Below are 24,556 nucleotides of genomic sequence, written 5' to 3' on the forward strand. Positions count from 1 at the left end.
TTCCTCCGAAAAATCCCGTTGTTCAGAGGTTTCCAACTATTGCCTGCACTCTGGTTCCTGATGAAATGTCAAAAAAGTTGGATCTTGCGAATTAAGAAACAAATTAGTTGCTATTTGTTTACAGTGACCGGAAAACTCCGAAAGACCGGTTGCCCGGTTGACTAAAAGAATGTTTTGGCAAATATTTCTCTCAGAGCAAAAGAATTCAGAAGCACCATGTTACACTGAATTTTCTTGTAAAAAGGAAGAAATATTTTGTCTGGTGTCTGAAAATATTCCCCTGTAGTCTTCACCTTGACCCCCCTTCTCGTGGGCATCCCTGATTAATGCTACATTACTTTTAACTACTTTTTCCTAGCGTTATGCAACTAGTCTTTCCTCCAAAAAATTTCGTTGTCCAGAGATTTCCAACCATCACATGCATCCTCCGGTTTTTGAGAAAATGTCGATCAATCGAATCTTGTGTATTAAAAAACAACGTAGTTGCTATTTGTTTACAGCGTCCCGAAAATTTCAGGGGACGGTTGCCCGGGTGACTAAAAAAATACTTTGGCAAATATTTCTCTCAGAACAAAAAATTTCAGAAGCACCATGTTACATTGAATCTTCCTATAAACTGAGAGAAATATTTTGTCCCCCTTATATATGGCCCCCCTTCTCGTGGGCATCCCTGATTAATTAATGAATAAATACCTTTGTGCTTGAAAATTAAATGAGGGATGTACCAACGTTTTGATGCAGCAATTTGCATGTTTTGTGCATCAAAACGATGGTATATCCTTCATTTTATCCATGATTGATGTTATTTTTTTTAACTACTCTTTCGTAGCGTTATGCAACGAGTTTTTCCTCCAAAAAATCCCGCTGTCCAGAGATTTCCAACCATCACATGCATCCTCCGGTTCCCGAGGAACTGCCGATAAATCGGATCTTGCGGATTAATAATCTTATCTTGCTCGAGAGGAGACCTTCAGCTGCTGGGGTCAAAAGCTGCTGCACGGATTCTCCTTGGATCCGAGTGGACTATGGATCTTTAGGGTCAACCAAATAAAACCGCAGAGTCACTACGCGCTCGTCACAAGCATTCTCGAGTTAGCTGAAGAGTGGGACTATTGTAGAGTTCCAGGCAGCTTAAGGGGATGCGTTTGCTTTGAAGACGAATTCCTTTTTCACGTATGGCTGCGAATCGAAAATTTGTGTTGTTGTGTGCCTTCGTCGTCGGTGCAGTTGCAGGTAAGTTGGTTGCTCAGGAATATCGGATATAGGTGGATTTTTATATTGCGTTTATTATTATTGTCGTGCTAAGAACGAAATTTCGTATCTGTACTTTTTTAAAAAAAATAAAATTGAATTATTGTAAACAGATAGTATTTACGTAACTTAATAATGAATAAATACCTTTGTGCTTGAAAATTAAATAAATCAATGATCCAACCTATTGATGCACACAAAATTTAAATTACTGCAAACACGTGTTTTGGTGCTACAAGGAACATCTTTTTCAATAAAAATAATTGTGAGCTATTAGATTAAAAGTCATCGGAGAGAAGCCAGTAATCTGCAGTTTTTGTGCATCAAAACGTTAGTTAGTTGATTCATTTAATTTATGTAATATGTTCCGCTTGAATATAAGTTTTTACGGTCATTTGTGAATGGGAAATATTTTTTAAAATATTCTGAAAAAGCTGCTTCTGAATCAAGCATATGGAATTACAAAACTCAAAAAAGCAATGTCTCATTTAGTACTCTGCTGTAGATACTAATTTTGCACTTAGCACGGCAGTATAGCTATTCTGTTTTGTATGATTGGTGGAACAAGTTTTAATATAATAGATGCTTTAACAAAAATGGATACAAGCAATTATAAAGTCGATTGTAGTTTAAGTTAACTAAATATTTTCTGTAAAGGTCTAAGCAGACAAGTAATTCTGGATAATGGACTTTTGAAAATCTGCTAACGTTGGTAATAATGTTTTCGAGGTTTTCCATTATTTCAATCATCAGTTTAAAAGCAAATTTTTAGAATCTTTTTTACCCAGCATTTGTTACCTATTCTTCTTTCGATGCAATGTTTAAGCTTAGAAATCTTGGACTTCAATTGAACATATGTATCTCGAAGCTGGATGATGGTTTAAAGTCATAGGTTTATGGTAAATTAAAGTGAACTACGAAAACAACTCCTCCACCCACCCCCTCCATCTTTTTCAATGATTTCATTGTTTAAAAAAATGGGATTTTGGTGCTCAATTAATCGCAGATGAATCTAAATTGGACGAGTTTCGCTGTATAAAGTTATGTGCCTGGTGGACAATTTGGTGGCAAACTTCGAATAACTATTCTGAAGTTTGCTTCCTGCTCTAGGGGCTCGATTGATGTTTTTCCTTTTTAATTTCCTTGACCTCATCTTAATTCTGGTTTTGTTTGAGATGAAGGATGAAATGTATAATAATGACATGTCTGGAGTATAAAAGATTAGAAAAAAATATGTACCTTTATCCGTGGATTACATACTGGATGCAAGTTTTCCTTTGCGAAGTAATACTGAAATAGAAGATAATATACAAATACGGGACCTATAAAAGTTCAACTGTACTGTATTAAAACGTACAGTTCTGTGAACAATATTCGACACATTGTGAGGATAACATATGCATGCTAAATTTGTAATGAAAATATTTCTTTAACAGTGAAAAAGTATTGCAATTTTCGTATATTATTTTTAATTAGAGTTAGCCAACGAAATGATAGTCGCTTTTGTCTCTTGAAAATATTTTAATCAGATTTATGTTTGAAATGATTCCGAATACGTTTTAAGAATTGTATGAGTACATTATTAGTCAAAAATGTTTATTTAAATATAAGTGTTTTTTGTAGTCCTTTTTATATAGGAAATGAAAACTAAATGTTGTAATGAATTTCATGGAAAAAAATGAGCTTTAAGAGACTCATTTTTTAATGCAGTATCCAAAACTGAGTTTTAAGACTACTTTTAATTACCGATAGAAATTTGAATCTACATAAACTAAGTGAAATGATGACTGTGAGATGCTTTCCATAATTATGATTGTTCCAACAGATGTATAACAGCTACTTCGTATTGCAAACCACTTTTTGGTGTTGCTTATCATTAAAAGTTATAATGTTCATATTTTAGAAGGCATTTTTGATACATTTATGCAAATGAGAATTTGACTGAAAATTTTTCAAATGAAACTGTAAATGTGTAATTTAAAAGTTGAAATGCTTTTGGTGGGAATAGATATAAGAATTTTCATTGATTTAAAGCAATTTGGCACTTATGCTGGAGTAGTGCAATCGTTTTAGTTCTGATTTAGCAAAACAGTTTTTATTTAGAATCGTTTTCTGCTGTTGTTGTCGTGTCTAATGACGTGCAGAGTGCGAAAGCTTTAAATGCCTCCAAAAGTCTTGATGACAAGATCTGCTAATTCTGGAGCCCGATGGTTGTAGAGGATCTCAATTGGTGGTGCTCCAAGTTGGAGGAGGGCGCTAATACTGGCAATTAAAAACATGACCAGGGGTTAGTTTCGAAGGGGAACAGTGCTTGCAGATGAGATAGGATTTGTTATTAGTTGGTAATATCTTCATGTCCTTGAAATGAGAACCGTTTTAAAATGTACATATACTACATGCAGTGGAGTCTTGACTCATGCGACTGATGTGTTTCACGACCCATTGCTTAAGTCAAAACTTCGCGTTGTAAAAAAAAAGTGCATAATTTTTTTTTTTTTTTTTGATAACTATACATTATTATTTTAACCACTTATGAGCACCCTCCAAACTTTCTTAAGACATTCTTTAACTTTATACAGTGGACGCCGGTTAATTGAATCAATGGTTAATGGAATCCACCTCTTAAATGAAACAAATCGGCAAAAACAGAACAAAATCCTGCTTTATTGAATCAGTAGCTTTATGGAATCAAAACTGTTTAGATCATACGTGATTCAAATAAGTGGTGGCCACTGTACTACTGTTTTCTTCCTTAAGTACTAAATGCGTATTGTCTTTTTAAACGCATTTTGAAGTAACAATAAATTATTTACATTATACACGAAACCTTTCTTATTTGTAAGAAATTTGATCTTCTCATCATCGCTTGCATTAGATGACGCAACGCCCTTAGGTGCCATTATATTTATTTGATTTTTTTTCATTTAGAACGACAGAAAAAAAAAAGAAAATACTCAGCGGTTATTCTTACGTACTAAAAAACTGGTGAGAGCTTCCATCTTTAATGATGCTGAAAGGATAAAAATCCACTCTTGAAGCCAATGTTTAGTCGTCAATAATGAAGTCAATACCTACGCTGCGCACTTCGCTTTCAAAAAATCTCATTCTACGGGCGAAGAGTTCGCGTTAGCTCTAAGAAACATAACTCATAGAAAACTTCAGTTATATGCGTTCTTCAAAGTCCAATTGATTTGTAGCATGAGTCTACTGTATATTAGGTAAGACTCTCAAAAGCATGCAGCTGGAAATAAACTCTTTATTTGTTTTATATTTAAAGTAAAATAATTACTTATAATTTTTTCTGCATGTCCATCATTTTGAGGCATTATTTTCTACGTCATGTTATACATTATATAACACTGTATACAATACAACTTGTCGCTAAAAGAATTATAAAAGCCGAAAAGTTAGTGCACAAATGTTTTATTTCAAATGAATAGTAAATATTATATTCCGCATACGAACAACGCAATTAAATGTCATCAATCATCAAAATAAGCAAAGAAATAAAGAAAAATTAATAATAATAAAACTAATAATAATAATAATAATAATAATAATAATAATAATAATAATAAAATTAATGATAGTTACGATTTTAAAAATAGAAGAATAGTTTGAGTTGGAATTGCTGCATGAAAATATTAAAGTGAAAATTCTTGAAAATTTAATAATGAAAGAATATTCCAAAGTTTTTGTTTTCAACAAAATTTTACACTTAATCGAATAAAATCATATTCCTTTATTTTTATTCCACCTGCATATTTGGAAACATTACATATTAAGACATATGGAATTCTTTGACACTTTTTAACTGTTTTTGAACTTGTTATTTTGGTTTTTTCCCAAATTTAAAAATTAAGGTCGTTAACATAAAATTTCTTTCGTACCCATGTGAAGAAAAATTCTTGAGTGCGTAAAATGTTCATTCGTTATGTTCAATATAGTTTCGTTGTGAACGTAGAGAAGTGTTTTCATATATTGTCCTGCAAATTACCCTATTTAACTTCTAAAGCCATTCATTAATACACGTAAGGGTAAAGTATCGCATTCTGAAGCTTTTCTGCGAAATAAATAAATGTGTGATTTTAGTATCATTTTCCTCTGCTATGTAAAAATATGAGCGATAAGAACTATTTGCTCCAAAATGGGTGATTTTTTTTTTTTTTTGAATGAATTTTTTTATGTGTCAGATTAAACACGTTATGCGTTGAAAGGGTTAAAACAAAATTAAATAAATCTGTGTAAGTTTTGTGCTTTAAGTGTTAAGAACAAATACACGAAACTAGAAATAAGCTGACGAACGAATGCTTCATTCAATATTAAACATTTAAAATGTTCATTAGTGAAACTAAAAACCTGCTCACTACACGCATATTTTACTATATATGTAATATTGAATGTATTTAATGTCAGCCATGCTACTATTTACGTTATATTTTGCATTATGCTATGGTTTCAAGTTTCTCAAACTTTTGACTTAAAAACATTTGATGCTTCTGAAAATTTTTTTTTTCTTTTCAGTTCCCGTAGTCAGAGAGGAACAATGTGCAAGGTACTGTACAGGTAAGCATGTTTTCCCCGTTCAGTATTTTTTCTTTTAAAGTGTATGCCCACAACATTCAAAAATCGAAATGGGATTTAAGTCATGGGGTTAAGCATTTGTTTTTGTTAGAGTTTCACGAAACGTTTTAAATGTATTAATTTCGAATTAAGCACATCAACGGTTAATCCATTCGATTTCATTCATTAAACATATAACCTGCATTCAAACCTGTTTTTGTACAGTCTTTTTTGAGCAATCACGATTGCTTATTGTTCTCATTTGACCATTTTTGAGGTCCGTGCCTTTTTCAGCTTGGACCAGAAGCCGCTGCAGCAGCACCGCCCACCGTCCTCTGCAAGCGGCGCAGCTGCTCCGGTCCTGAGCTATCCGTTTCTCCTGGTCGGAGGTGTCCATGTACTAGTGTAATACACACACGCTCACACACGACTTCACACACATACACTCACACACGCCTACGTGCATACACACAGGTCTACGCACACATACAAACCTACACACTTACACACACAACTATGCACACGTAACCGCCCAGGAGGAGAGGCAGGTTTGGGGGGGGGGGGGCAGGAGCCGTTTCTAGAAACAATAACTCCAATGAGTAGGGTCCTGTCGCAATTCGTGATTGCGAAAAACATAATTTGAATTCAAAATTTCAGAATTCAAATTAATTTTTCTTTCTTTTTTTTTTTTTTTTTTTGATCGCACTATTTTTGTTCGTTTTTAAAAATTTCAATTATATTGGGATTCATCTGACGAAATTATTTGTAAACCGAGAACTAGGTAGTATATTGTAGTGACGACAGGGGCTCCCCGATGGGAAGTCACTGTGACCTCCCAAAAAGTTCCTTATCAGGCAATTTTTTTTTCTGATGATTCAGCAAAATTATCATTATTTGGTAAAATTATTATCATGCAGCAAAATTTGGTGTTCTGTTCAGCAAAATCATCCTTATTCGGCAAAATTTGGAGTTCCAGTCGGCAAAGTTATCATTATTCGGCAAAATTTGAGTTCCATTCTGAAAAATTTCGAGTTATTTCGGCAAAATATGGAGTTCCATTAGGCAAAATTTGTAGTTCTATTCGGCAAAATTATCATCCAGCGGCAAAATTTGGAGTTCTATTCGACAAAATTGTCATCATTCGGTAAAATTTGGAGTTCCGTTCTGCAAAAGTTAGAGTTATTAAAACAAAATTATCACCATTCGGCAAAACTATCATCATTCAGCAAAATTTGGATTTACATTCGGCCAAATTTGGAGTTCCATTCGGTGAATTGAGATTTTCCGCCCTCCCAAAAATGTAATTTCGGGACGCCCCTGAGTGATGAAAGTGATTTTGAACCAGAAAGTTCGCATGTTGTCAGACTACGAAGAATAATGTGTACACGTTTTGACAAGTTTTGAGTGTGTAAAATAGGAGCACATGCGAATAAAAATTTTTAAAATGTTTGCATGTGTAACTTATAAATCTTAATCTTAATATATATATATAAAATGCTAATGTGCGTACGTAAAGACAGGGTTTTCTCTATCACCACCAATTCCAATCAACTTCTGCTTGGGGTGGTAAGCACCCCTTGGTCTCCTGGTGGGAATAAGGGAGTTTGGTCGCGGTGGGTGGAAGTGGGTGGTTGTGGGTGGCAAAAATGTGAAAAAGTATATGTCTGTCCTTTTCTAACTTATGAGAACTACGAGAAAGTTCATAAAATTTTAGGAATAGTCTAGAAAACTCCAGAATGTGTGCAACTGTTACAATCGATCTAGATTGTTCTAGAAGATTCTCATTATTTCTAGAATGATCCAGAAAGTTCCAAAACATGTGCAAACGCTACAATCGACTAAGAATGTTCTAGAAATTTCCAGAATGATTTAGAAAGTTTTAAAAGGTTTTAGAATGATCTAAAAAGTTCCAAAACGTCTGTGAACGTTAGCGTAAAATAAAACATAACTTTTCAATTTACTAAGATGTTTCGTATTTTAACTTATAATTATTTCAATTTCAATTAATTAATTAGTTAATTAATTTGTTATACTCTCTATACATCGCATGTTTAATGGTCGACTAAGTCTCTCAATATTTAAAATTGAAATCTATATTATCTACGTTAAAAAGAGAATTCTTAAATATTTTATGTACCATTAAACATGCAATGTATTTTAACCCGAGCAACGCCGGGTTTTGCAGCTAGTGTTCTTATAAAAGGTTTGATGAGATTCCAAGTAGCTGCGGAGTCTTGAATTCGTTTAAATGAGAAATTCTTTGTTATGTCGAAAGTTTTTGTGTTATTTTCTACTTGAGACTTTTTTTTATGCTGTCCCTACCCACCGCATACAAAAATATTTTTTAACTGTGTTGCGAAAACTATTCTTTATAGCTGCTCGTGAAGTTTTGAACGATTTTTTTTCATGCAAATTTGTATGCGGGCCACTGCACAAAAACAAGTTTGAGTATATAGTGATTTCCATTTTTCTAAGCCCTTAAAGATACGTCTGTAATACTTTAAATTATTTACATCGTTCGGCATAGAAATTTTTTATGTAATGTTTCATACATCCTGATAACTATTAATAAATTCTTTCCTGATTCCCTCCCCCCTCCCTTTTTTAAAAAATGTTCCGTACTTTCTCATCAGTTTGGAGTCCAACTGGTGTAATGTGGAAAGTGCAACGTTAGAGAGCTTTTAAACTTTAGCAATGTAGTAAAAGGATATTTTGGTTTTTATTGTAGTAAATTTCAGTTTACTTCGGAATATCGAAACTCGTAGCACTGGTACTTAAGGCCGCACAAAGTCAAACTATTGCCGAAATGGGAATTATGTTAAGCTATGTGCGTAACGTCGTTACACTACCACTGTTGTTGCAAAGTACAGGATGTTTCAAAATGAATAGCGGGGTTTTAATATGTTATAATATTTATTACACCAAACTTACATATATTCAGTAAATTACCGCCCATTAGCCAGGGCTAAAGCAGAAATACATGGAATACACCGCCAGCTCAGTCATTTCCAGCCGAGGACTGCAGTTTCGTGCTTATTAGCACTCATCAGCCCGGCATAGGAAAGTGACTGAGCTGGAGATGGAAAACATCTTAAGGAAGCCAAGAGTGCGAAACAAACTGGTAGCTAATACAGGATTAGCAGACCAGACGAGTGACCGAAGCAATGGTTCGGTTCAACTCGAAGATTGAACGCGAGGCAAGGTATATTCATTAATTTACTGAATATACCTTTCTCCTTTTCAAAAAAAAAAAAAGAATTATACATATATAAATGTATATGTATATAAAATAAGACTTAATGAAATGTAAATAAATAACCTTTGCTTATAATATTAAGGAAGTTTCACAAAATATTTAAGTGTAAAGATAGTAGATAGTTAATAATTGCCATGACTATACTTGAGTTAGTAAACAAAAGTTGAGAAAAATCATAGACTATTTTGAAAATTAATCACAAAATTCATGCTTAAATTTCATATAGTATATTATGCTCTTTTTTGAGTAAGTTTTTTTTTTTCATTTATTTATTTATTTATTTATTTATTTATTATCGTGGACGAGCAAATATCTCTGAGGACCGGTCAAATTTTCTTACGATGAAAATCGCTGACCTAGATCATTGCATGCAGTCACAAATTCCGCTTATAAGTTTCTAAAAAATTTATTTTCAAGTTGGTTAATGTTGTCCTTTTTGCCAGTTTTAGAGTGAGAGTAGACTGTAAAATGATAGAATTCGCGATTACATACATTATCATTAAATAACAATCAGGTTTCTGGACTAAAACTATCATCTGAGAAAAAAAAATTAAATGCTGGAATGCTTTTGTGTTGAATTGCCAAAAAGGAGACAAATAAAGAAAAATACTTTGATTCAAGAGATTAAATACTTTTAAAAATAAATAGTCAATGGAAGTAAAAGAAAAAAAGAAGTTTCGGTGCAATTCACAAACTAATTTTATTCAAAGCTGGCATTATTTCAAAAAGTTAAATGAAAATTGATCAATGTTAAAATACGAAAACTATGATTAAAAAGGGGAAAAAAAGTAAATTGGTTTTTATTAACAATTTTATGATAGTTTCCTTTCTTGACAGTTTCTGTGCTATTTACAAGGCTTTTTATTTTAACTTTTATTCTCATGTTTTATATTTTTATGTGTTTTTTGCAGAAGAGCACGACTTTTTGCTGCGGTCAGGTAGCGTTTATACATACGACTATGAAACAACGACAGTCACTGCCGTCCAGGGCTCCTTCCAGGACAAGACCCAACTACAGTTGACAGCTCAAGTCGACATCGAAGTCCTTTCAAAATGTGATCTTTCTTTAAGGGTAAGATAGCAGCTGAGTAATATTTTGTACCAAACATTTTTTTATTATTTTGTTTTTCATAAAATTAAAAAAAGCCACGTAAAGATATATATATATATATATATATATATATATATATATATATATATATATATATATATATATATATATATATATTTAAATCCCAGATTTATTTATACAGAAACAATGTTTTACACAAGATACAGCTCAACCTAGTCTTCGAGTCTGTACTATCTTATAAATGTGATTTTGTAAAGCTTGATTTTTTAAACTACAGCTACGCTGCGATGGAGTGGATGTATGGTTGAAATTTTGATTTTATAGTACAAAAAAATAGATAAAAAGCTATACTAGTATATCCAACAGCTTTAGAAAATCAATAACAATCGCTTACATTTGAACTATAGCTAAAAAAAACAATAGTTTTATGAAAAAAAGTTAAAAAAGAATCATTCATTATTGCAAATGAATTACAAAAATACACCAGTATATCGTGAAAACAGATTGACTGAAACATATCAAGCTAGATTACACCAAAAACGGATAGGGGAAGTTGGGATTTTTTTTTAAAACAAAACTGGTCTGGATAATCATTTAAACGGATAGGTGGGGTAGATCTAAAAATCAGGTTTTTAGTTGTGTGGATTTTTAAAAATCAACTAGTCAATTTTCAGTGTCCTTGGAAAGTTTGATGTCAATGGAAGGGAATGATCACTCGTTCAGGCGCGTAGGTAGTGTGTATCTAAAAATCAGTGAGTGGAGTAGGTCTCAGATTTTAACGAGTCAGATTTCGGTGACCTTGAAACGGACGGGGGGGGGGAGAAAGAGGAATGTCTGAAACTAGATTTTGCACTTGTTGATTTCAAATATGTGCATTTATTTTCATTTCATTGATCGTCGCTGAAAAAAAGGTTTTTTTTTTTTTTTTTTTTTGAAAGGGAAAGACCGCGGATAGTTGAGACTTCACTGCATTTTTAACTTCATACTCAGGAATAGATTTTAGTCAAATGGCCCATTCCACGGAAAACGGTCATTTTTATCCCTCTGTGACACCTCATATTTTTCCTTAAAAATAATAATTTGTCTGGTTAACAAATTGCTCGAACCCGCTTAATGGAATAGCCATTCTTCATGGAAAAAATATTCTAATAAGCGGGATATTCCGTTAAACGGGATCAAAATAACACATTGCATTGGTTCAGTACATTGAAAATGTATTATATTAAACGGGATATTCTTTTAACCGATATTCTAATAAGCGGGCTCGATTGTACAGACTTATGAGTGATTTCGTTTGCAAAACATTTCGTCATTACCCTTTAAAATCATTACTTTTTAGTGAAATATATAAACCGTCATGTGCTGGACAAAGGGTTGATATTTTCGTGGAATGGCCCAAATCAAAGTCTCCAATGAACAAATTCTTAAATTAACAAAAAAAAAAAAAAATGAATTTATCACTATAATTAAAAAATCATGGTTAAGGATAGAAAATTCCTGTTAACATAAATACATTTTTTTTTGTTGTTTTGCGTGATGAAAGAACGCATTATTCCTCTTCACTGAGGTCTACCACGCCAACTCCCGATCGAGAGATCTCTTTGCGTGGGAACAGATAACCAATCAATCAATACCAAATATCTGTTTACCCGATGAAGTGAAATACACAAAAGACATTTGCTCATGTTACGAAATCCTTGAAGTCCATTGGTTCGATCCTTTGAGTTGAAGAGCCAATTGACCTTTCCATTGGACCGTGGGACAGCAAAGGAGTCAAAGGTTAAATAATAAACAAGGCTACGAACACAAGATTAAGGAATGGTGATTGAACTGTTAGATATTAATGACTCTTATCAGGATCCAAATCAAACAACTGCGTAACTTGTTTTTGATTAAAGGATTATTTTATCTTGACGCCTAGTTTACAAATTCTTTAAAAAAAAGTGAAATTCATCGCACCCGGTGATTAAATCTGGTAAGAAAGTTTAAGAAAATGATGATTAAATTTTCCTTAATTTGAAAAAAATCCTGAAGCACATACAGGACACGGTTAAGATATCAGCCCTCGACCAAACGCTCTTGTTGGGGGCCCTTTGTAGTCAGGTTTTACACTTTAAGCCATTAAATGAAACATTTTTAGCCATTTAGGGGCTCCGTGAAGCGAAGGCTCTAGGTCACGGCCTAATTAGCCTATTCGGTAATCCGGCCCTGTGTACATGCATAATACAAATGCGACTATGGTTTACAAAGTATTTCGTATTTTAAGAGCATAAATTTAACATTAAGAGCGCTTTTTGATAATTTTTGAAAGACCTTGAAAAATAACAATTTCCAAAACTAAACATACAGTAAACGCAATTCAAAAGAACCATTCAAATAATTATGTATTACATGTTTTAATTATTTAATTGAAAAATCGAAACAACTTATGAATTTCTGACGAGTAAAGATGTTGTATTCTACGTATGAGGAATAATCAGCTTATCCAGTTTCAAAAAAATAACCAATTTTTGAAAATTGGGTAAAAACACCGGATAATAAATATTTAATTTTTTCCAATTACAAGTACAACGATTAAGAAATGAAAATAATAATGAACGCAAAATGAAATTTAGAGTTCTGGCATTAAAAAGCTCAAACCAAGAATTTTAGCTGAAATTTTATTTTATTTTCAAAAATCGGGAAAATGTTTGCCTGCACGGGCTGTACCAGCGCTGTCCATATGAGCCCCTTTTGTTTGAGGATTTTTTTTTCTTTTTCTTTTTTTTTTTTTTTTTTGCACCGAATCTTCTGTTCTGTCCTGTGGTCATAATAATTCATAAAGCACCGCCTTCATTTTCATTTTCACTTCTCCGTTTTTCCTTTTTCGAAGAAAAAGAAACCCACTTTGAACCATATTGCGCACTTTTCCTGACACTGTGTGTCCTGATCCTAATTGCGCAATATGACTTTCAATTTTACTCACACGGATCGAACACATACTGTAAAAGGCACGTATTTATGTTAATACAGAAGAAATAATTACTTGTAAAGTTATAATTGTTAACGCAAAATAACCTTGTAACCTGATTACTGTGGTGGTAGAACAATGTTCCGAAACTGTGAAATAAGAAAACGTGTATGATTTCGACAATAAAAGCTCAGACTACTGCTTCTAGTCACAATACAAAGCACCATTCTTAGACAACTAGTTTTGAGCTGAAACTGATTTTTTAGACATTATTATGTTAGTAAATGTAGCAATTTTAATTTGACTTAAATGGTTTGAAATTTAAAATAAGCAAGTAATAAAGTCGTTTAAATTTTATTTCTTTGATATCCCCCTCTTACACACAGTTGAAATTGCAAAAAAATAACTTGCATTATACCTATATATTAATTTTCTGATGTATTAATTTTCTTAATAAACTATTTTTTACCAGTTTTTTGGGGAAACAATCATGCTTCAGTGGGTTCAGGCAACTTGAAGCTGCATATGGCGAGCAAAAAATCATATGCTTATGTTTTTTTTAGAGAAAAAGGGGTGTTTTCATATAGTCACTGCTTGTACTATACGGTATTGCCAGTACTTGCTGGCTAAAATATTTCTTTCTATTTTAGCTTCGAGGGGTGACGTTGAAGCTCTCCGATCCAGAAAGTCCCGACTACCTCAACACCATTCGAGGAGCTCGCGATTTCGCGAAATCAGTCGAAAGGCATGTCTTGAGGTTTTCATTTCAAAATGGAAAGGTGGAGCACGTTTGCCCTAAGGAAGATGTCCCAGACTGGGTGCTCAACATCCAGAAAGGTGTCTTATCAGCATTCCAGTCCTACGTGGTCAAGCCAGATTGGACCACAAGAGCTTTGGAGGTAATTTTCTCAGAATGCTTTTTTTTTACATGCAATAAGATCTGTATGCAGATCAGCTTCTATTAAATTTTCATTAAATCTCCTATTATAAAGTTTGACCGTTATTTGAAAGTCACGTGAAGGTCACATAATGGTCACCGTTGCGTGACACTCGTGAAAAGTCGCTGTACAATTATTAACAGGTTGTGTCAACTTGTGAATGTTACTCGTACATTACTAGGCGGCATCACAAAGTGACGTTACAGTGACGTCTTCATAAACTCACACTTGGACCGATCACAAATTACTTGTTGCAGTGACGTGGCAGCGAAGTCACAAACACGCCACATCGTGACTCTTGTCAGAGGTCACGATTCTGTCAGTTTGTGACTTGTGACCGATGTGACTCGCAGTGACGTCAAAAAGTTACGTTGCAATGACGTCTTCAAAATGTCCCAAAGGGACTGGTCCTAAATTACTTGTCGTAGGAGCGGCAGAAAAGTCACAAGCATGCCAAAGCGTGACTCCTTTCAGACGTCACAATTCTGTCACTTTGTGACTTGTGACTAATGTGACTCGCAATGACGTTCATACAACTTTACAGTGGAATGTTTCGCTATCAGGTTCGTTGCCTTCTCCGAAAGCACATCACATTAGAAATACAAGTTCTTTTGACTGGTATCATTTCTTTATAGAAAAGAAATTATGTTAAGAGTAAATAATTAGGGAATTATTTCAATTTAGCAATTAATTTGACAACTATTACGCACTGGAATTGTTTACAGGTGGTTCAGTTTTGTCTGTACCAAAAATTCAACATAAATACATAAAAATCAAAAAACGTATATTTTACGTAGTTGCAATGCAGATAGTTACAATATGCTTCACCATATTATTGAATTTAAGGAGAATTGGCTTTTATCTGTTCAAGATAATCAAATCAAGAGTTTTCAAACGACACCGAATTCATGATTTTATGTACATTAAAAGTAACTCAGTTTAAATAATAATGGGGGAGTAATGTATTGAAATATCGGTACAATTTTACTGTTAAACGCTATTTTCTCAAAACGTGGACTTTCAAAACTAATGTTCCTTTTTCTAGAAAACCACTTTACATAGTTTGAAAATTTGCAAAAACTCCTTTTTTTAATTTAAAAAGTAACTATTGTTTAAAATTTAATAAATTATTAAATTAACAGAATTGCCTTAAAATTTCACTTCAGTAGACTCTTAGATATATCTCGAGAACACTGAAAATTGTAAGTTTCTATCATAAAACATTTTGAAAAAAAGGTGCATAAAATTTAGTGATTAACCGTTGCTTGTGAACAGGGCACCGACACCCCTTAATAGTAACAATATTGATGAATTTTAGATAAATGAAGTTTACAACGTGTGTTTCCAAATTTAAATTTCTGTAATTTTATATAATCAACACATATAAATATATTTTTCTGTTTATGTTCATTTAGACTGATGTACTGGGAAAATGTACAGCTGAATATCATTCCCTGGGAACAAGTTGGCAAGGAACACACACCATTCGAAAACTCAAGGATCTTTCATCTTGCACTGACAGAGAAAATGTTGAAACGTACCTTCAAGGAACACCCTACGCCGATGATTTTGTAAGCATTTACGATGTTTGCAAACACATAAAACAGTATAAAAATTCAAATTATTTGCTGTTGAAGATTTGTTTCCCCAACTGTTTTAAAGTAGATTCTAGGATGGCGAGGGTTTTGATTGAGATATGATTTTACTATTATTATTATTATTACGACCAGTGCCATTGCATATACTACCAATACTACTAGTCCTGCTAATATTAATATTAGTAATAATAATTATAAAATTATAACTATAGGATAAATATTAGCAACGATTATAATAGCTTTAATATTAAACATAATGATGACTCAATAATAACAATATTGATAATGAGGATGTAAATAATAATAAGAAGAAGAGAAGAAGAAAAAGAAGTGAGATAAGAAGAAAATGGTAAGTTTAACCCCCAGGCCTGTAATTTGGCCGATCGAGGTGGGGGGGGGGGGGTCAATCAATAAAATGTTTTGGACACAACCCCTCCCCTCCCTTTACTTAGAAAATTTTGAAATGAAGGTCCTGGTAAAACCTTAAGTGATGGAAGGGAAGTAACGTAGAGGATGCTAAACTTTTTTTGTTAAAGTATGCAAACACCTGCAGTACTTTTTTCTTTCATAATATTTGCACCTGAACTTTTCCAATGCTTGACATTACTATCTATGTGTCATAAATAGTATACTTTAATTATTTATTTGCTTTAAAAAGTTTAAATTTTTTTTTTTTTTTGTACTGTTTTTTTTTCGCGAAAAAGTACCGTTTACTTAACACTTCCAGTGTACTTACGTTATCATCATTTTTAAAACATTTGTGTTTAACTCTTCTTTACCAAAAATCATATGAACCTAAGAAAAATGGAATTAATTAACTAAAAATATGTTTTATAGCTAAATGCTTGAAATTTTCCATGAAAAACGTGGTTTTCGCAGCCTAACTTTAGTTTTTCCATTATTTAAAAAACCATATTGCATGCACATCAGATTTTACAGGTTTATGTCGCAGTAATATAATCTTTTCAATATATTTAATTAATATGGTTATTCATGTCTACAGGAAAGAAGATCTCTTCCACTGGTAAAAGGTAGCCAAGAGTGCGAGCAGGTGATTGGTGATGGATTCCTTAAAACATCAACATGTAGCGAAAAACTCGTGTTCAGGCCGTTTTCCAATGGAGGCAGTGGTGTAGTCACAACTGTTACGCAGAAACTATCCTACGCAACTATTAGCAGAAGAACGTTTACCGGAACTGGTAAGTTGGAAGCAGGTTTTGGTGGAACCTCGCAGCATATTCCAAGGTCTTAAAAACCTTTGAAAATTTTTAATGTCTTAGTAGGCTAATGACACCAGTAACAGGCAGGTCTAAGACTTCGCTCTCAGGTTGACTTAATTTTTTGAGACTTTTCATGTATTTAGATTTTGAAACTATTTTTCTCTCATTCAACTATAGCTCATCTAACGTTTGACTGCTTCTGGATCTTCTGAATTGGTTAATTCTATTTTTATTTGCTCAATTTCGAAAAAAGGTCCAACCCCCAGTAAGACACCGACAATTCTGATGATACCCAGTAACAGATTGGATGAAGAAAGGAAGAATAATGGACAAAATTCTCCTTTCAAGGGCGCCCATATAAGGGAGAAAGGGGGGGCTCGAGCCCCCTCCCCCCCTAGAAATGAGAACTTCCTTGTTTTTAGTATTTTTTTCTTTGCAAAAATGTAAAAATATTTCTTATCCAGCCATTAATGAATAAGTAATTTTAATGACCCTAATCAGCCTTGAAATTGGTTTTCATGGGGAAAATATCACGCTACACCATGTTAAAATATCTGAGCCCCCCCCCCCTTACTATTTTGCATATGGGCGCCCATGTCTCCTTTCCTCTTCAAAATATGCAAAAGTTCTTTAATTTTAGATTTAAAACCTTATTAAATGCAAATGAATAAGAACCACCTGCAGATCTCGTGGTGGCTGTTCATAACCTTCTACCACTGCCTTGTGTGAATACCAAGTGGCTCATAAAATTCAATCTGATACCACTAGATGGTTGCGCCGTATTCATGGGTCGCAGCAACATCAGTTTTTCCCGCCTAAAATTAAATTTAATAAATATAATTATTAATATATTATATAATTATTAATTTAAATCCAAAATTACGACTGCCTGTTAATGGACCCTTGTCTGTTACTGGAGCCGTTACCCTAATCTGCAATTCAATGCCAATTCCCCCCCCCCCTTCATTGCTTTCTATAAAACGTGCTAATCTGAATCTTTAGGCAGAAAAACCAAACGAACGTTTTTAACTGGTATTTTCCAGATTACCGTCCAACAACTGAAAGTTTGCTTTTCCGACACTCTAAGCAAGAAGATGATCCCTCGAAGAGGGAAGAACAAACTGAACAAGCTCTGAAGGATTTGTGCGAAGCATCACAACAGGATATCTCAATAACTGTTCCAAAGAAATTTTCTGCTTTTGTGTACAAGTTGAAAAAATTGCCCGTTGAATCACTGCGATCTTTATACCAAAGAGCTGAAAGGATTTGTCCTGAAAACTCGAAATCCAGGTATAACCACAATTGTAATTCTTTCTATAGTTATAAAAGACACGCACACACACAGAATACATTTTAAAACTAGTTTGAAGCATTTTTACAAATTATCACACTTCAAGAATTCCACAAAAGCTCTTTGACAGAATGCAATATTTAAAATTATTTCATCGGACGTATTCATTTAAAGAAAATTATTTTTTTACAAGCCAGTTTTAATTTACAGTGTTTATGTATTTTTATTTTTTCCAAATTAGTTTCTAGATTGTTTTGTAAACTACATCTGACGCGAAACCTTATGTAACTCTATTTGGCAAAAATTAGAAAAGATTTCGAAAGAAGGAATCTTTACAAATTTTATTGTTATTTGTGAAATCCTTTTTAAATTGTGCTTAATCAAAATCCTTTGATGACTTTTTAGCTACAATTCAAATGTTTATAATGAATAAAACTCAAATTTATATTAATTAGTGGTGTCATTTAAGAACAAACGCTTGTGTTAGGGAATAATAAAATGTAAGTTTTTTTTCTTTTAAATAACCGTTGCATTGGTCGGTTTGGGAGCTGCATCTATATAAAATGTCCTCATGTATATAATAGCCAATTAACTGATCGAGTAACGCTCTGATGTCATCAACAATGACATCAACTCGTGCCATAGCATGATAATTTCATAGAATTTTTTGGTAATCTTTGATATGCAGGGATTTATTTTGACGAGGAAGAACTGGATCCGGTTACTTAACTGTTTTACTGGTAACACCGTCATTTGAAAAGAACGAAGAAACGAAAAAGTAGTCAACATTGAACACTATCTACTGGAGTTGGGGGCTAATCCTCTAGAGTTAGGGTTGCTAATCCTCTGGAGTTAGGGTTAATATTTCAACCATCAGAATATTACCAAACAGGCAAATGCTTCGTTTAAATGTAAAAGCAATTTTCACTCATTATACTTTGACGGGAGATTTTCTAGTTTTTGAATAATTTACTTGAAAAACGTCTAATTTTTTCTTATAATTTTCAGAAAATTCTTCATGGATGCCATACCACTTGTGGCAACATCTGATTCGGCGAAGTTCATGTATGAAATGATTACTAGAAATGTGGTGACAGAAGCTGAGAGCAAATTTTGGTTGACATCTTTATCGTTCATTTCTGAGCCCACAGCAGATATAATTTCCACTTTCACGGTACGGCACTAGAACATCATTATTGTTTAAATTCAATGTATTTACTTGTTTGCGTGTTTTTGTTGTTTAAAATAGATGATAACTATTGATTTTCTTAAAATTCTGTCGTTGTACTTTTCAATAGACATACTCGTACATTATAGTTGGAAACAAAATGAATGGGTGTTTTAAACTACAACTTGTTAAGGGGATGAACAGGTTCAGACGAGTCAAAAAATCCACTTTTTTTTTAATGTCATAAAATGTTGGTAAAACTATTCAAGAATACGTTGCCAAAATATCAGTGGAAAATTCCGATTAGTTCCGATGCTATGAGCACTTAAAGATACTGTTCAGATTCGAAAACGTTCACATCATTTTTTTTTTTTTTTTTTTAAACACGTTTTTATCGAAACAACTTTTTTTCAACTGGTAGGCATTCTGGCTCAAAAATATATTGACGAATTGTTCTAAAAATTCGTCTAAATATTCTCTATTCAATTATACTCTATATGAAACTAACTTTTTGATTATATCATTAATAAAAGTATTTTTTAATGCCGTAAATGTGAAAAAAAAATGGTAGAAAAACTTAACATTGTAATCAAACACTTCGAATGTGTCCAATTTTCAACTTTTTTGATCACAATTAGGTTCATATTCTTAGGAAATATAATGTTTATGAGAAGAAAATAATAATTACGGACCAAAATTGAGACTTCGGTAATGCCCACCAGCAACAAGTTTTGATGGAGACTGCTCCATAGACAGCCGCTTTTAATCCCACTAATTCTGGTTGAAATGATTTCAAAAAATTAGACGGTGTACTTCTAAGAATGAATAAAATATCCTCCAAGTTTAAAGAAATTCGGATTATTTATTTTCTGTTAAAAAATTTTTTTTATTAAAAACACTAAAATTTTAGTCTCCTAAATTGGTTCCTCACTTTTAAAAGATACAGAGACTTATTCTCGTCAAGTAAAATCTGCTAAATTGAGCTCCAAGATTAAAATCAAAAACCATTTTAACATAAATCTCGCTGATCTAATGAAACAGATTCGTAAAAAATAAATAAGCGAGCAAATAAAGTAGTAGCAGCTTTTAAATAATGCAGCAAATATACTCATTTCTATAACAAAAACTCTTCATCGCTATCCAAAAAAAGAAAAAGAAAGTGTTAAAAATTAAAAAGAAAAAAAAAGAAAAATAATATAAAAAAGAAAGAAATATTGTTTGTTAAGTTCTTTCTTCCGGGTAAAAACAAAGCGCATCGGATTTTATTTTTCCCTCGTTGTCAAAGGTCTGTTTTTTTAAAAAGCAAATAAATATACTTTATAAAATAAATCAATTGTAATAAACTGCCCACTTTAAAAACATCAGAAAAAAATCAGTTTTTGAAAATTTTATGTAATGTACTATAAATTGAATTTGTATGAAACAAAACAAAACAAAAAAAAAAAAAACTGGATTATCAATAAGTTTTCAATGTTCTAGCCACTTTTGGATGGAAGACACGAACAAGCACTGCTTGGTGTTTCAGCACTCATTCACACCTTCTGCAAATCCAATGACTGTTATCAAAGTCGTGAAGTTGAAGCAGCCGTATCTAAACTTGTTCAAAACTTGGGAGATAACTGCTACAGTGCTGAGGACAAGAAGGTGAGTTCAAACTTTATTTATCATTCGTTACGTCTATGAACAGTTATCAAAGTTACAGTCATTCAGATTAACTTTAAACTACAGTTTCGTGGTTTTCTACACTACCTCCCTCATATGTAATTAATGTAATTGCATCTATTGATACAAAATTGAAGAGAAAATTCTCAAGCATTCTATAGTTATTCCGCATTGAAAAATAACAATTCAAAAACAGTTTAAAATTGACTATCAACTTTGTTCGAAGTTAACCTTCCACTTAGAAAAACTTTGAATCACTTGAAAAATGAGACGTAAAATAAGTTGTCTTAATAAAATTATTGCAACTTTGAATCAAAAAACAAAATTTCTTAATATTTGAAAAACAACCACTTTAAATTCATTGCGTTACAAGATTTCTGTAATTTATCGATAATTATGTCTTGGAGAGTAGCTTCCGAACAGTAACATCAGAGTTATTGAATTATGCAATGATCTGTACGGTATTGCCAACTTATTTTGTAAAATAAAAGGTAGAAAATTGATGTTATAATGTTTCACGTATAATTATGGTTTGCCGCAGAACATCTATTAACCGTACGTCATTTGTGAAATATTGACAAACGATTAAGCGATAAATGATTATTTCTCACATGTAAATAGTAATAATAATAATAAAATAACAATAATAATTACGATGATGATGATGATGAAAATAATAATAATAATAATAAATAAAGAATTAATAATAACAGTAACTGCAACTAAGAAAAACACTATTATGCATTTAACGTGTACGTTATATGTGCCTATGCATGCATTCATGCATAACGCGCGTTGTACGCACGCATTTATACATAATGCATGAGCATTAATAATATGAAATAGTTTTTGATGTATGAAAGTCATCACATGCAAAGTAATAATGGTTGTATCAAAAGTTTAGATTAGATATGTGCAAAATCAAAGTAAATGGGGTACGCAGCTAGCGGATAAACGAAACGATAGTAAAGGGAATAATCGAGGCTCCAGTGTACTTATTTTTTTAAAAAGCAACACAATTGCAGTTTGAAATATACTAAAAAGAAATCTTGTTTTTTCTCCCCAGACAATTTTGACGTTGAAAGCTTTAAGCAACATTGGAATCATGTTCGATAGACAGAGAATTTTGACTGCATGCTACAAGAACCCTCAACTTAGAACAGAAGTTCGTCTAGCAGCTATTCAAGCTTTCCGACGTGTCAGCTGTGATGTCAACGTATGTATCACTTAAAAATTTAGTTGTATTTACCTAAGAATCACGCGATTTTTTTCCTTTCACATTTTGTAAAATATTTGTGCAGTAACGGACACATGGGAGGACATAACACACCTAATTTGTTGTCAAGTTCATAAGTGATTTACATTGAAATCGTATTAATAATATTAATTTTCTAATTTATGACTTAGCCAAGAATTAAAGAAGCAGTATAAAGACTGGGCCTTTCGATTCCAAATTAACATTAATAATTTAAACATAGAAAGGGCTTTGTTTCTTCTTATGCTTTATCACCAAGTAGATGATAGCCCAGTGCTGTATGTATAACTGTACTGAAAAGTATGTTGGTAATTTTTTCTTTTTTAAATATTTTCATCGATTTATAGACTCTTGTTTACATTTACTTTTCACTTCAACTTCGTTTGCTTGGTTTCCGCCAAAACAAAAATCATTTTTTTTAGGAAGTTCACGCTATGACATTTCTATCTCCATAACATAATTAATTGATTTTGAAATGAAACCAATAAAATATAGCGATTTTTTTAAATTCCTTTGATGCACTTTATATTGAATTATTAGTAAATAATACTATGTAGGGCAATTTTATTCATTGATTGAAGAAGGTACAGTAGTGTGAAAGTGAGCATTATTGAATAAAGAAAAATAACTAGGGTTGAATTACTTAAGTGTTGTGATGAATATAATAAAATGAAAATGAATAACTTCTGGAGAGCAAAATTCAATAATGTTTAATAAAATTCAGAGCACAAAGCTTAAAGTAGATACGAAAGTGGTATTTTATGCATGATACCTCAAAATTAAACGCTATAAATGAAAATATACAATCACGCGGCAAGGCATTACGAGAAAAAAATTGCTACCTCTAAATTTTAGCAAATGCAAAACAGATAAAATATTATTCTGCAAATAAGATTTTCCGATCTCCATTGCTGTCTTCAGCTTAAAAGCAATAAAACTACTGTCCTTTGTGTTTTGCTAATGCGCACTGTGTGAAAAAAAATCAAGCACAGATCCTGACAGAAATTTTGCTGCTGCTGCCCATTGGTCTGAAATTAGCTAATTGTGTTATAAGTGCTTTAATTATATTATTTAATTGTATATAACATAGTTTGAACGTTTTCAGAGAGAAGACCTTTTCAATACGTACAGAAACTACAACGAAGATAGTGAAATTCGAATTGCAGCATATTTAGCCGTTATGAACTGTCCAACTGCTTCAACAGTTAGCGCTGTCAGAGACGTGCTCATGACGGAGACCATCAACCACGGTACGGCGGGAATTATGATATTTAAGTGTTTAACTATTTTTAAAAAAGTCTCTTTTGAATATTTTTATTAGGTTTAGCTCCAATTTCTCGTACATGACTCCAAATGCCTCGTATATTATTGTAGTAGGAGAACCCAGACATAAATTCAACGAAACAAAACTATTGACCAATTCAAAGAGGACTTGCACATGTTGAAAATATTTAGGCTAGAATTTAGAACAGGGGCACATTGGTAATATTTGTGATTTTTTGGCTTCTTGGTTGGCGCCATTAAGAAACTGTATGGCCATCCTAATGTGTACCGCCATATTTGGGCAAAGATACATTGAGACTTTCTATTACTTGGCTATTTCACTGTTTTGTCGTTTGAAGATTTTCGAGTTTATTAAGTCCATGGTGCCGAACCTTTTTTTTCCTCGAGGGCCGAACCTGATAATAAGTTGAGTCTCGTAAGCCAAAACACACACAAAAAAAAGGTAAATATATTTAATTTTTTTCTAGATTACGTGGAGAACCATGGAAAAGAAGAGAATATTAAAAACCAAAGGCACTATTAGTATTCGCTTATTTTATAAATACAAAGCTTTCATCTGCTTTTTGAAAGCCAATGTCTGATTACATGCTTTCAAATTTACAGCATTCGTTCTTAATGTCGAATGAAGATGATCAGCTGTTTTGAGTTATTCCAGAACAGCTTTCGATTCGGAAAATTGAACACAACAACGTGCCACACGAATGCTTCGAGTGCTGCGTATGGCCCACAGACAGTACGTTAGGCACTACTGGATTGAGTAATCAAAGAATAGTAAAAACTTGGATAAAATGTAGATGGAAAAATGCCATATGAATGATTTAAGCCATCAAGAGTCATTAAATTGTCAAAAATCTGCCAAATAAGGAGAACAAACTTTTAAAAGTTCCATAAAAATGTTAAATAACCCTGCAACAAAATTAAACAATATGAAAGCTCCATTAATTTATAAAATAGTCTGCCGAAATATTAAGTCATTAATACACATTGAAGCATGAGAAAAAAATATGGCTGCAAAGTAAACGATGTTTCACTGAAAAGTAAATAAATA

General features: G+C 32.7%; 1 protein-coding gene across 1 annotated transcript in view; it reads left to right on the top strand.

Moving 5' to 3' along the window:
* Nucleotides 1-1,160: 1,160 nt before the first annotated feature.
* The window catches only part of LOC129219918 (apolipophorins-like), a 65,406-nt gene continuing 42,010 nt past the window's right edge, over nt 1,161-24,556 (top strand). The window contains exons 1-11 of the mRNA XM_054854233.1: nt 1,161-1,233; nt 5,776-5,817; nt 9,982-10,142; nt 13,743-13,991; nt 15,446-15,601; nt 16,632-16,827; nt 17,892-18,138; nt 19,148-19,313; nt 20,787-20,951; nt 22,036-22,185; nt 23,330-23,474. Coding sequence (XP_054710208.1) covers nt 1,176-1,233; nt 5,776-5,817; nt 9,982-10,142; nt 13,743-13,991; nt 15,446-15,601; nt 16,632-16,827; nt 17,892-18,138; nt 19,148-19,313; nt 20,787-20,951; nt 22,036-22,185; nt 23,330-23,474 — 1,735 coding nt within the window. The 5' untranslated portion in view covers nt 1,161-1,175. The remainder of the gene's footprint in view (nt 1,234-5,775; nt 5,818-9,981; nt 10,143-13,742; nt 13,992-15,445; nt 15,602-16,631; nt 16,828-17,891; nt 18,139-19,147; nt 19,314-20,786; nt 20,952-22,035; nt 22,186-23,329; nt 23,475-24,556) is intronic.

This window comes from Uloborus diversus, chromosome 4 (genome assembly GCF_026930045.1).
Source record: "Uloborus diversus isolate 005 chromosome 4, Udiv.v.3.1, whole genome shotgun sequence".
NCBI lineage: Eukaryota > Metazoa > Arthropoda > Arachnida > Araneae > Uloboridae > Uloborus > Uloborus diversus.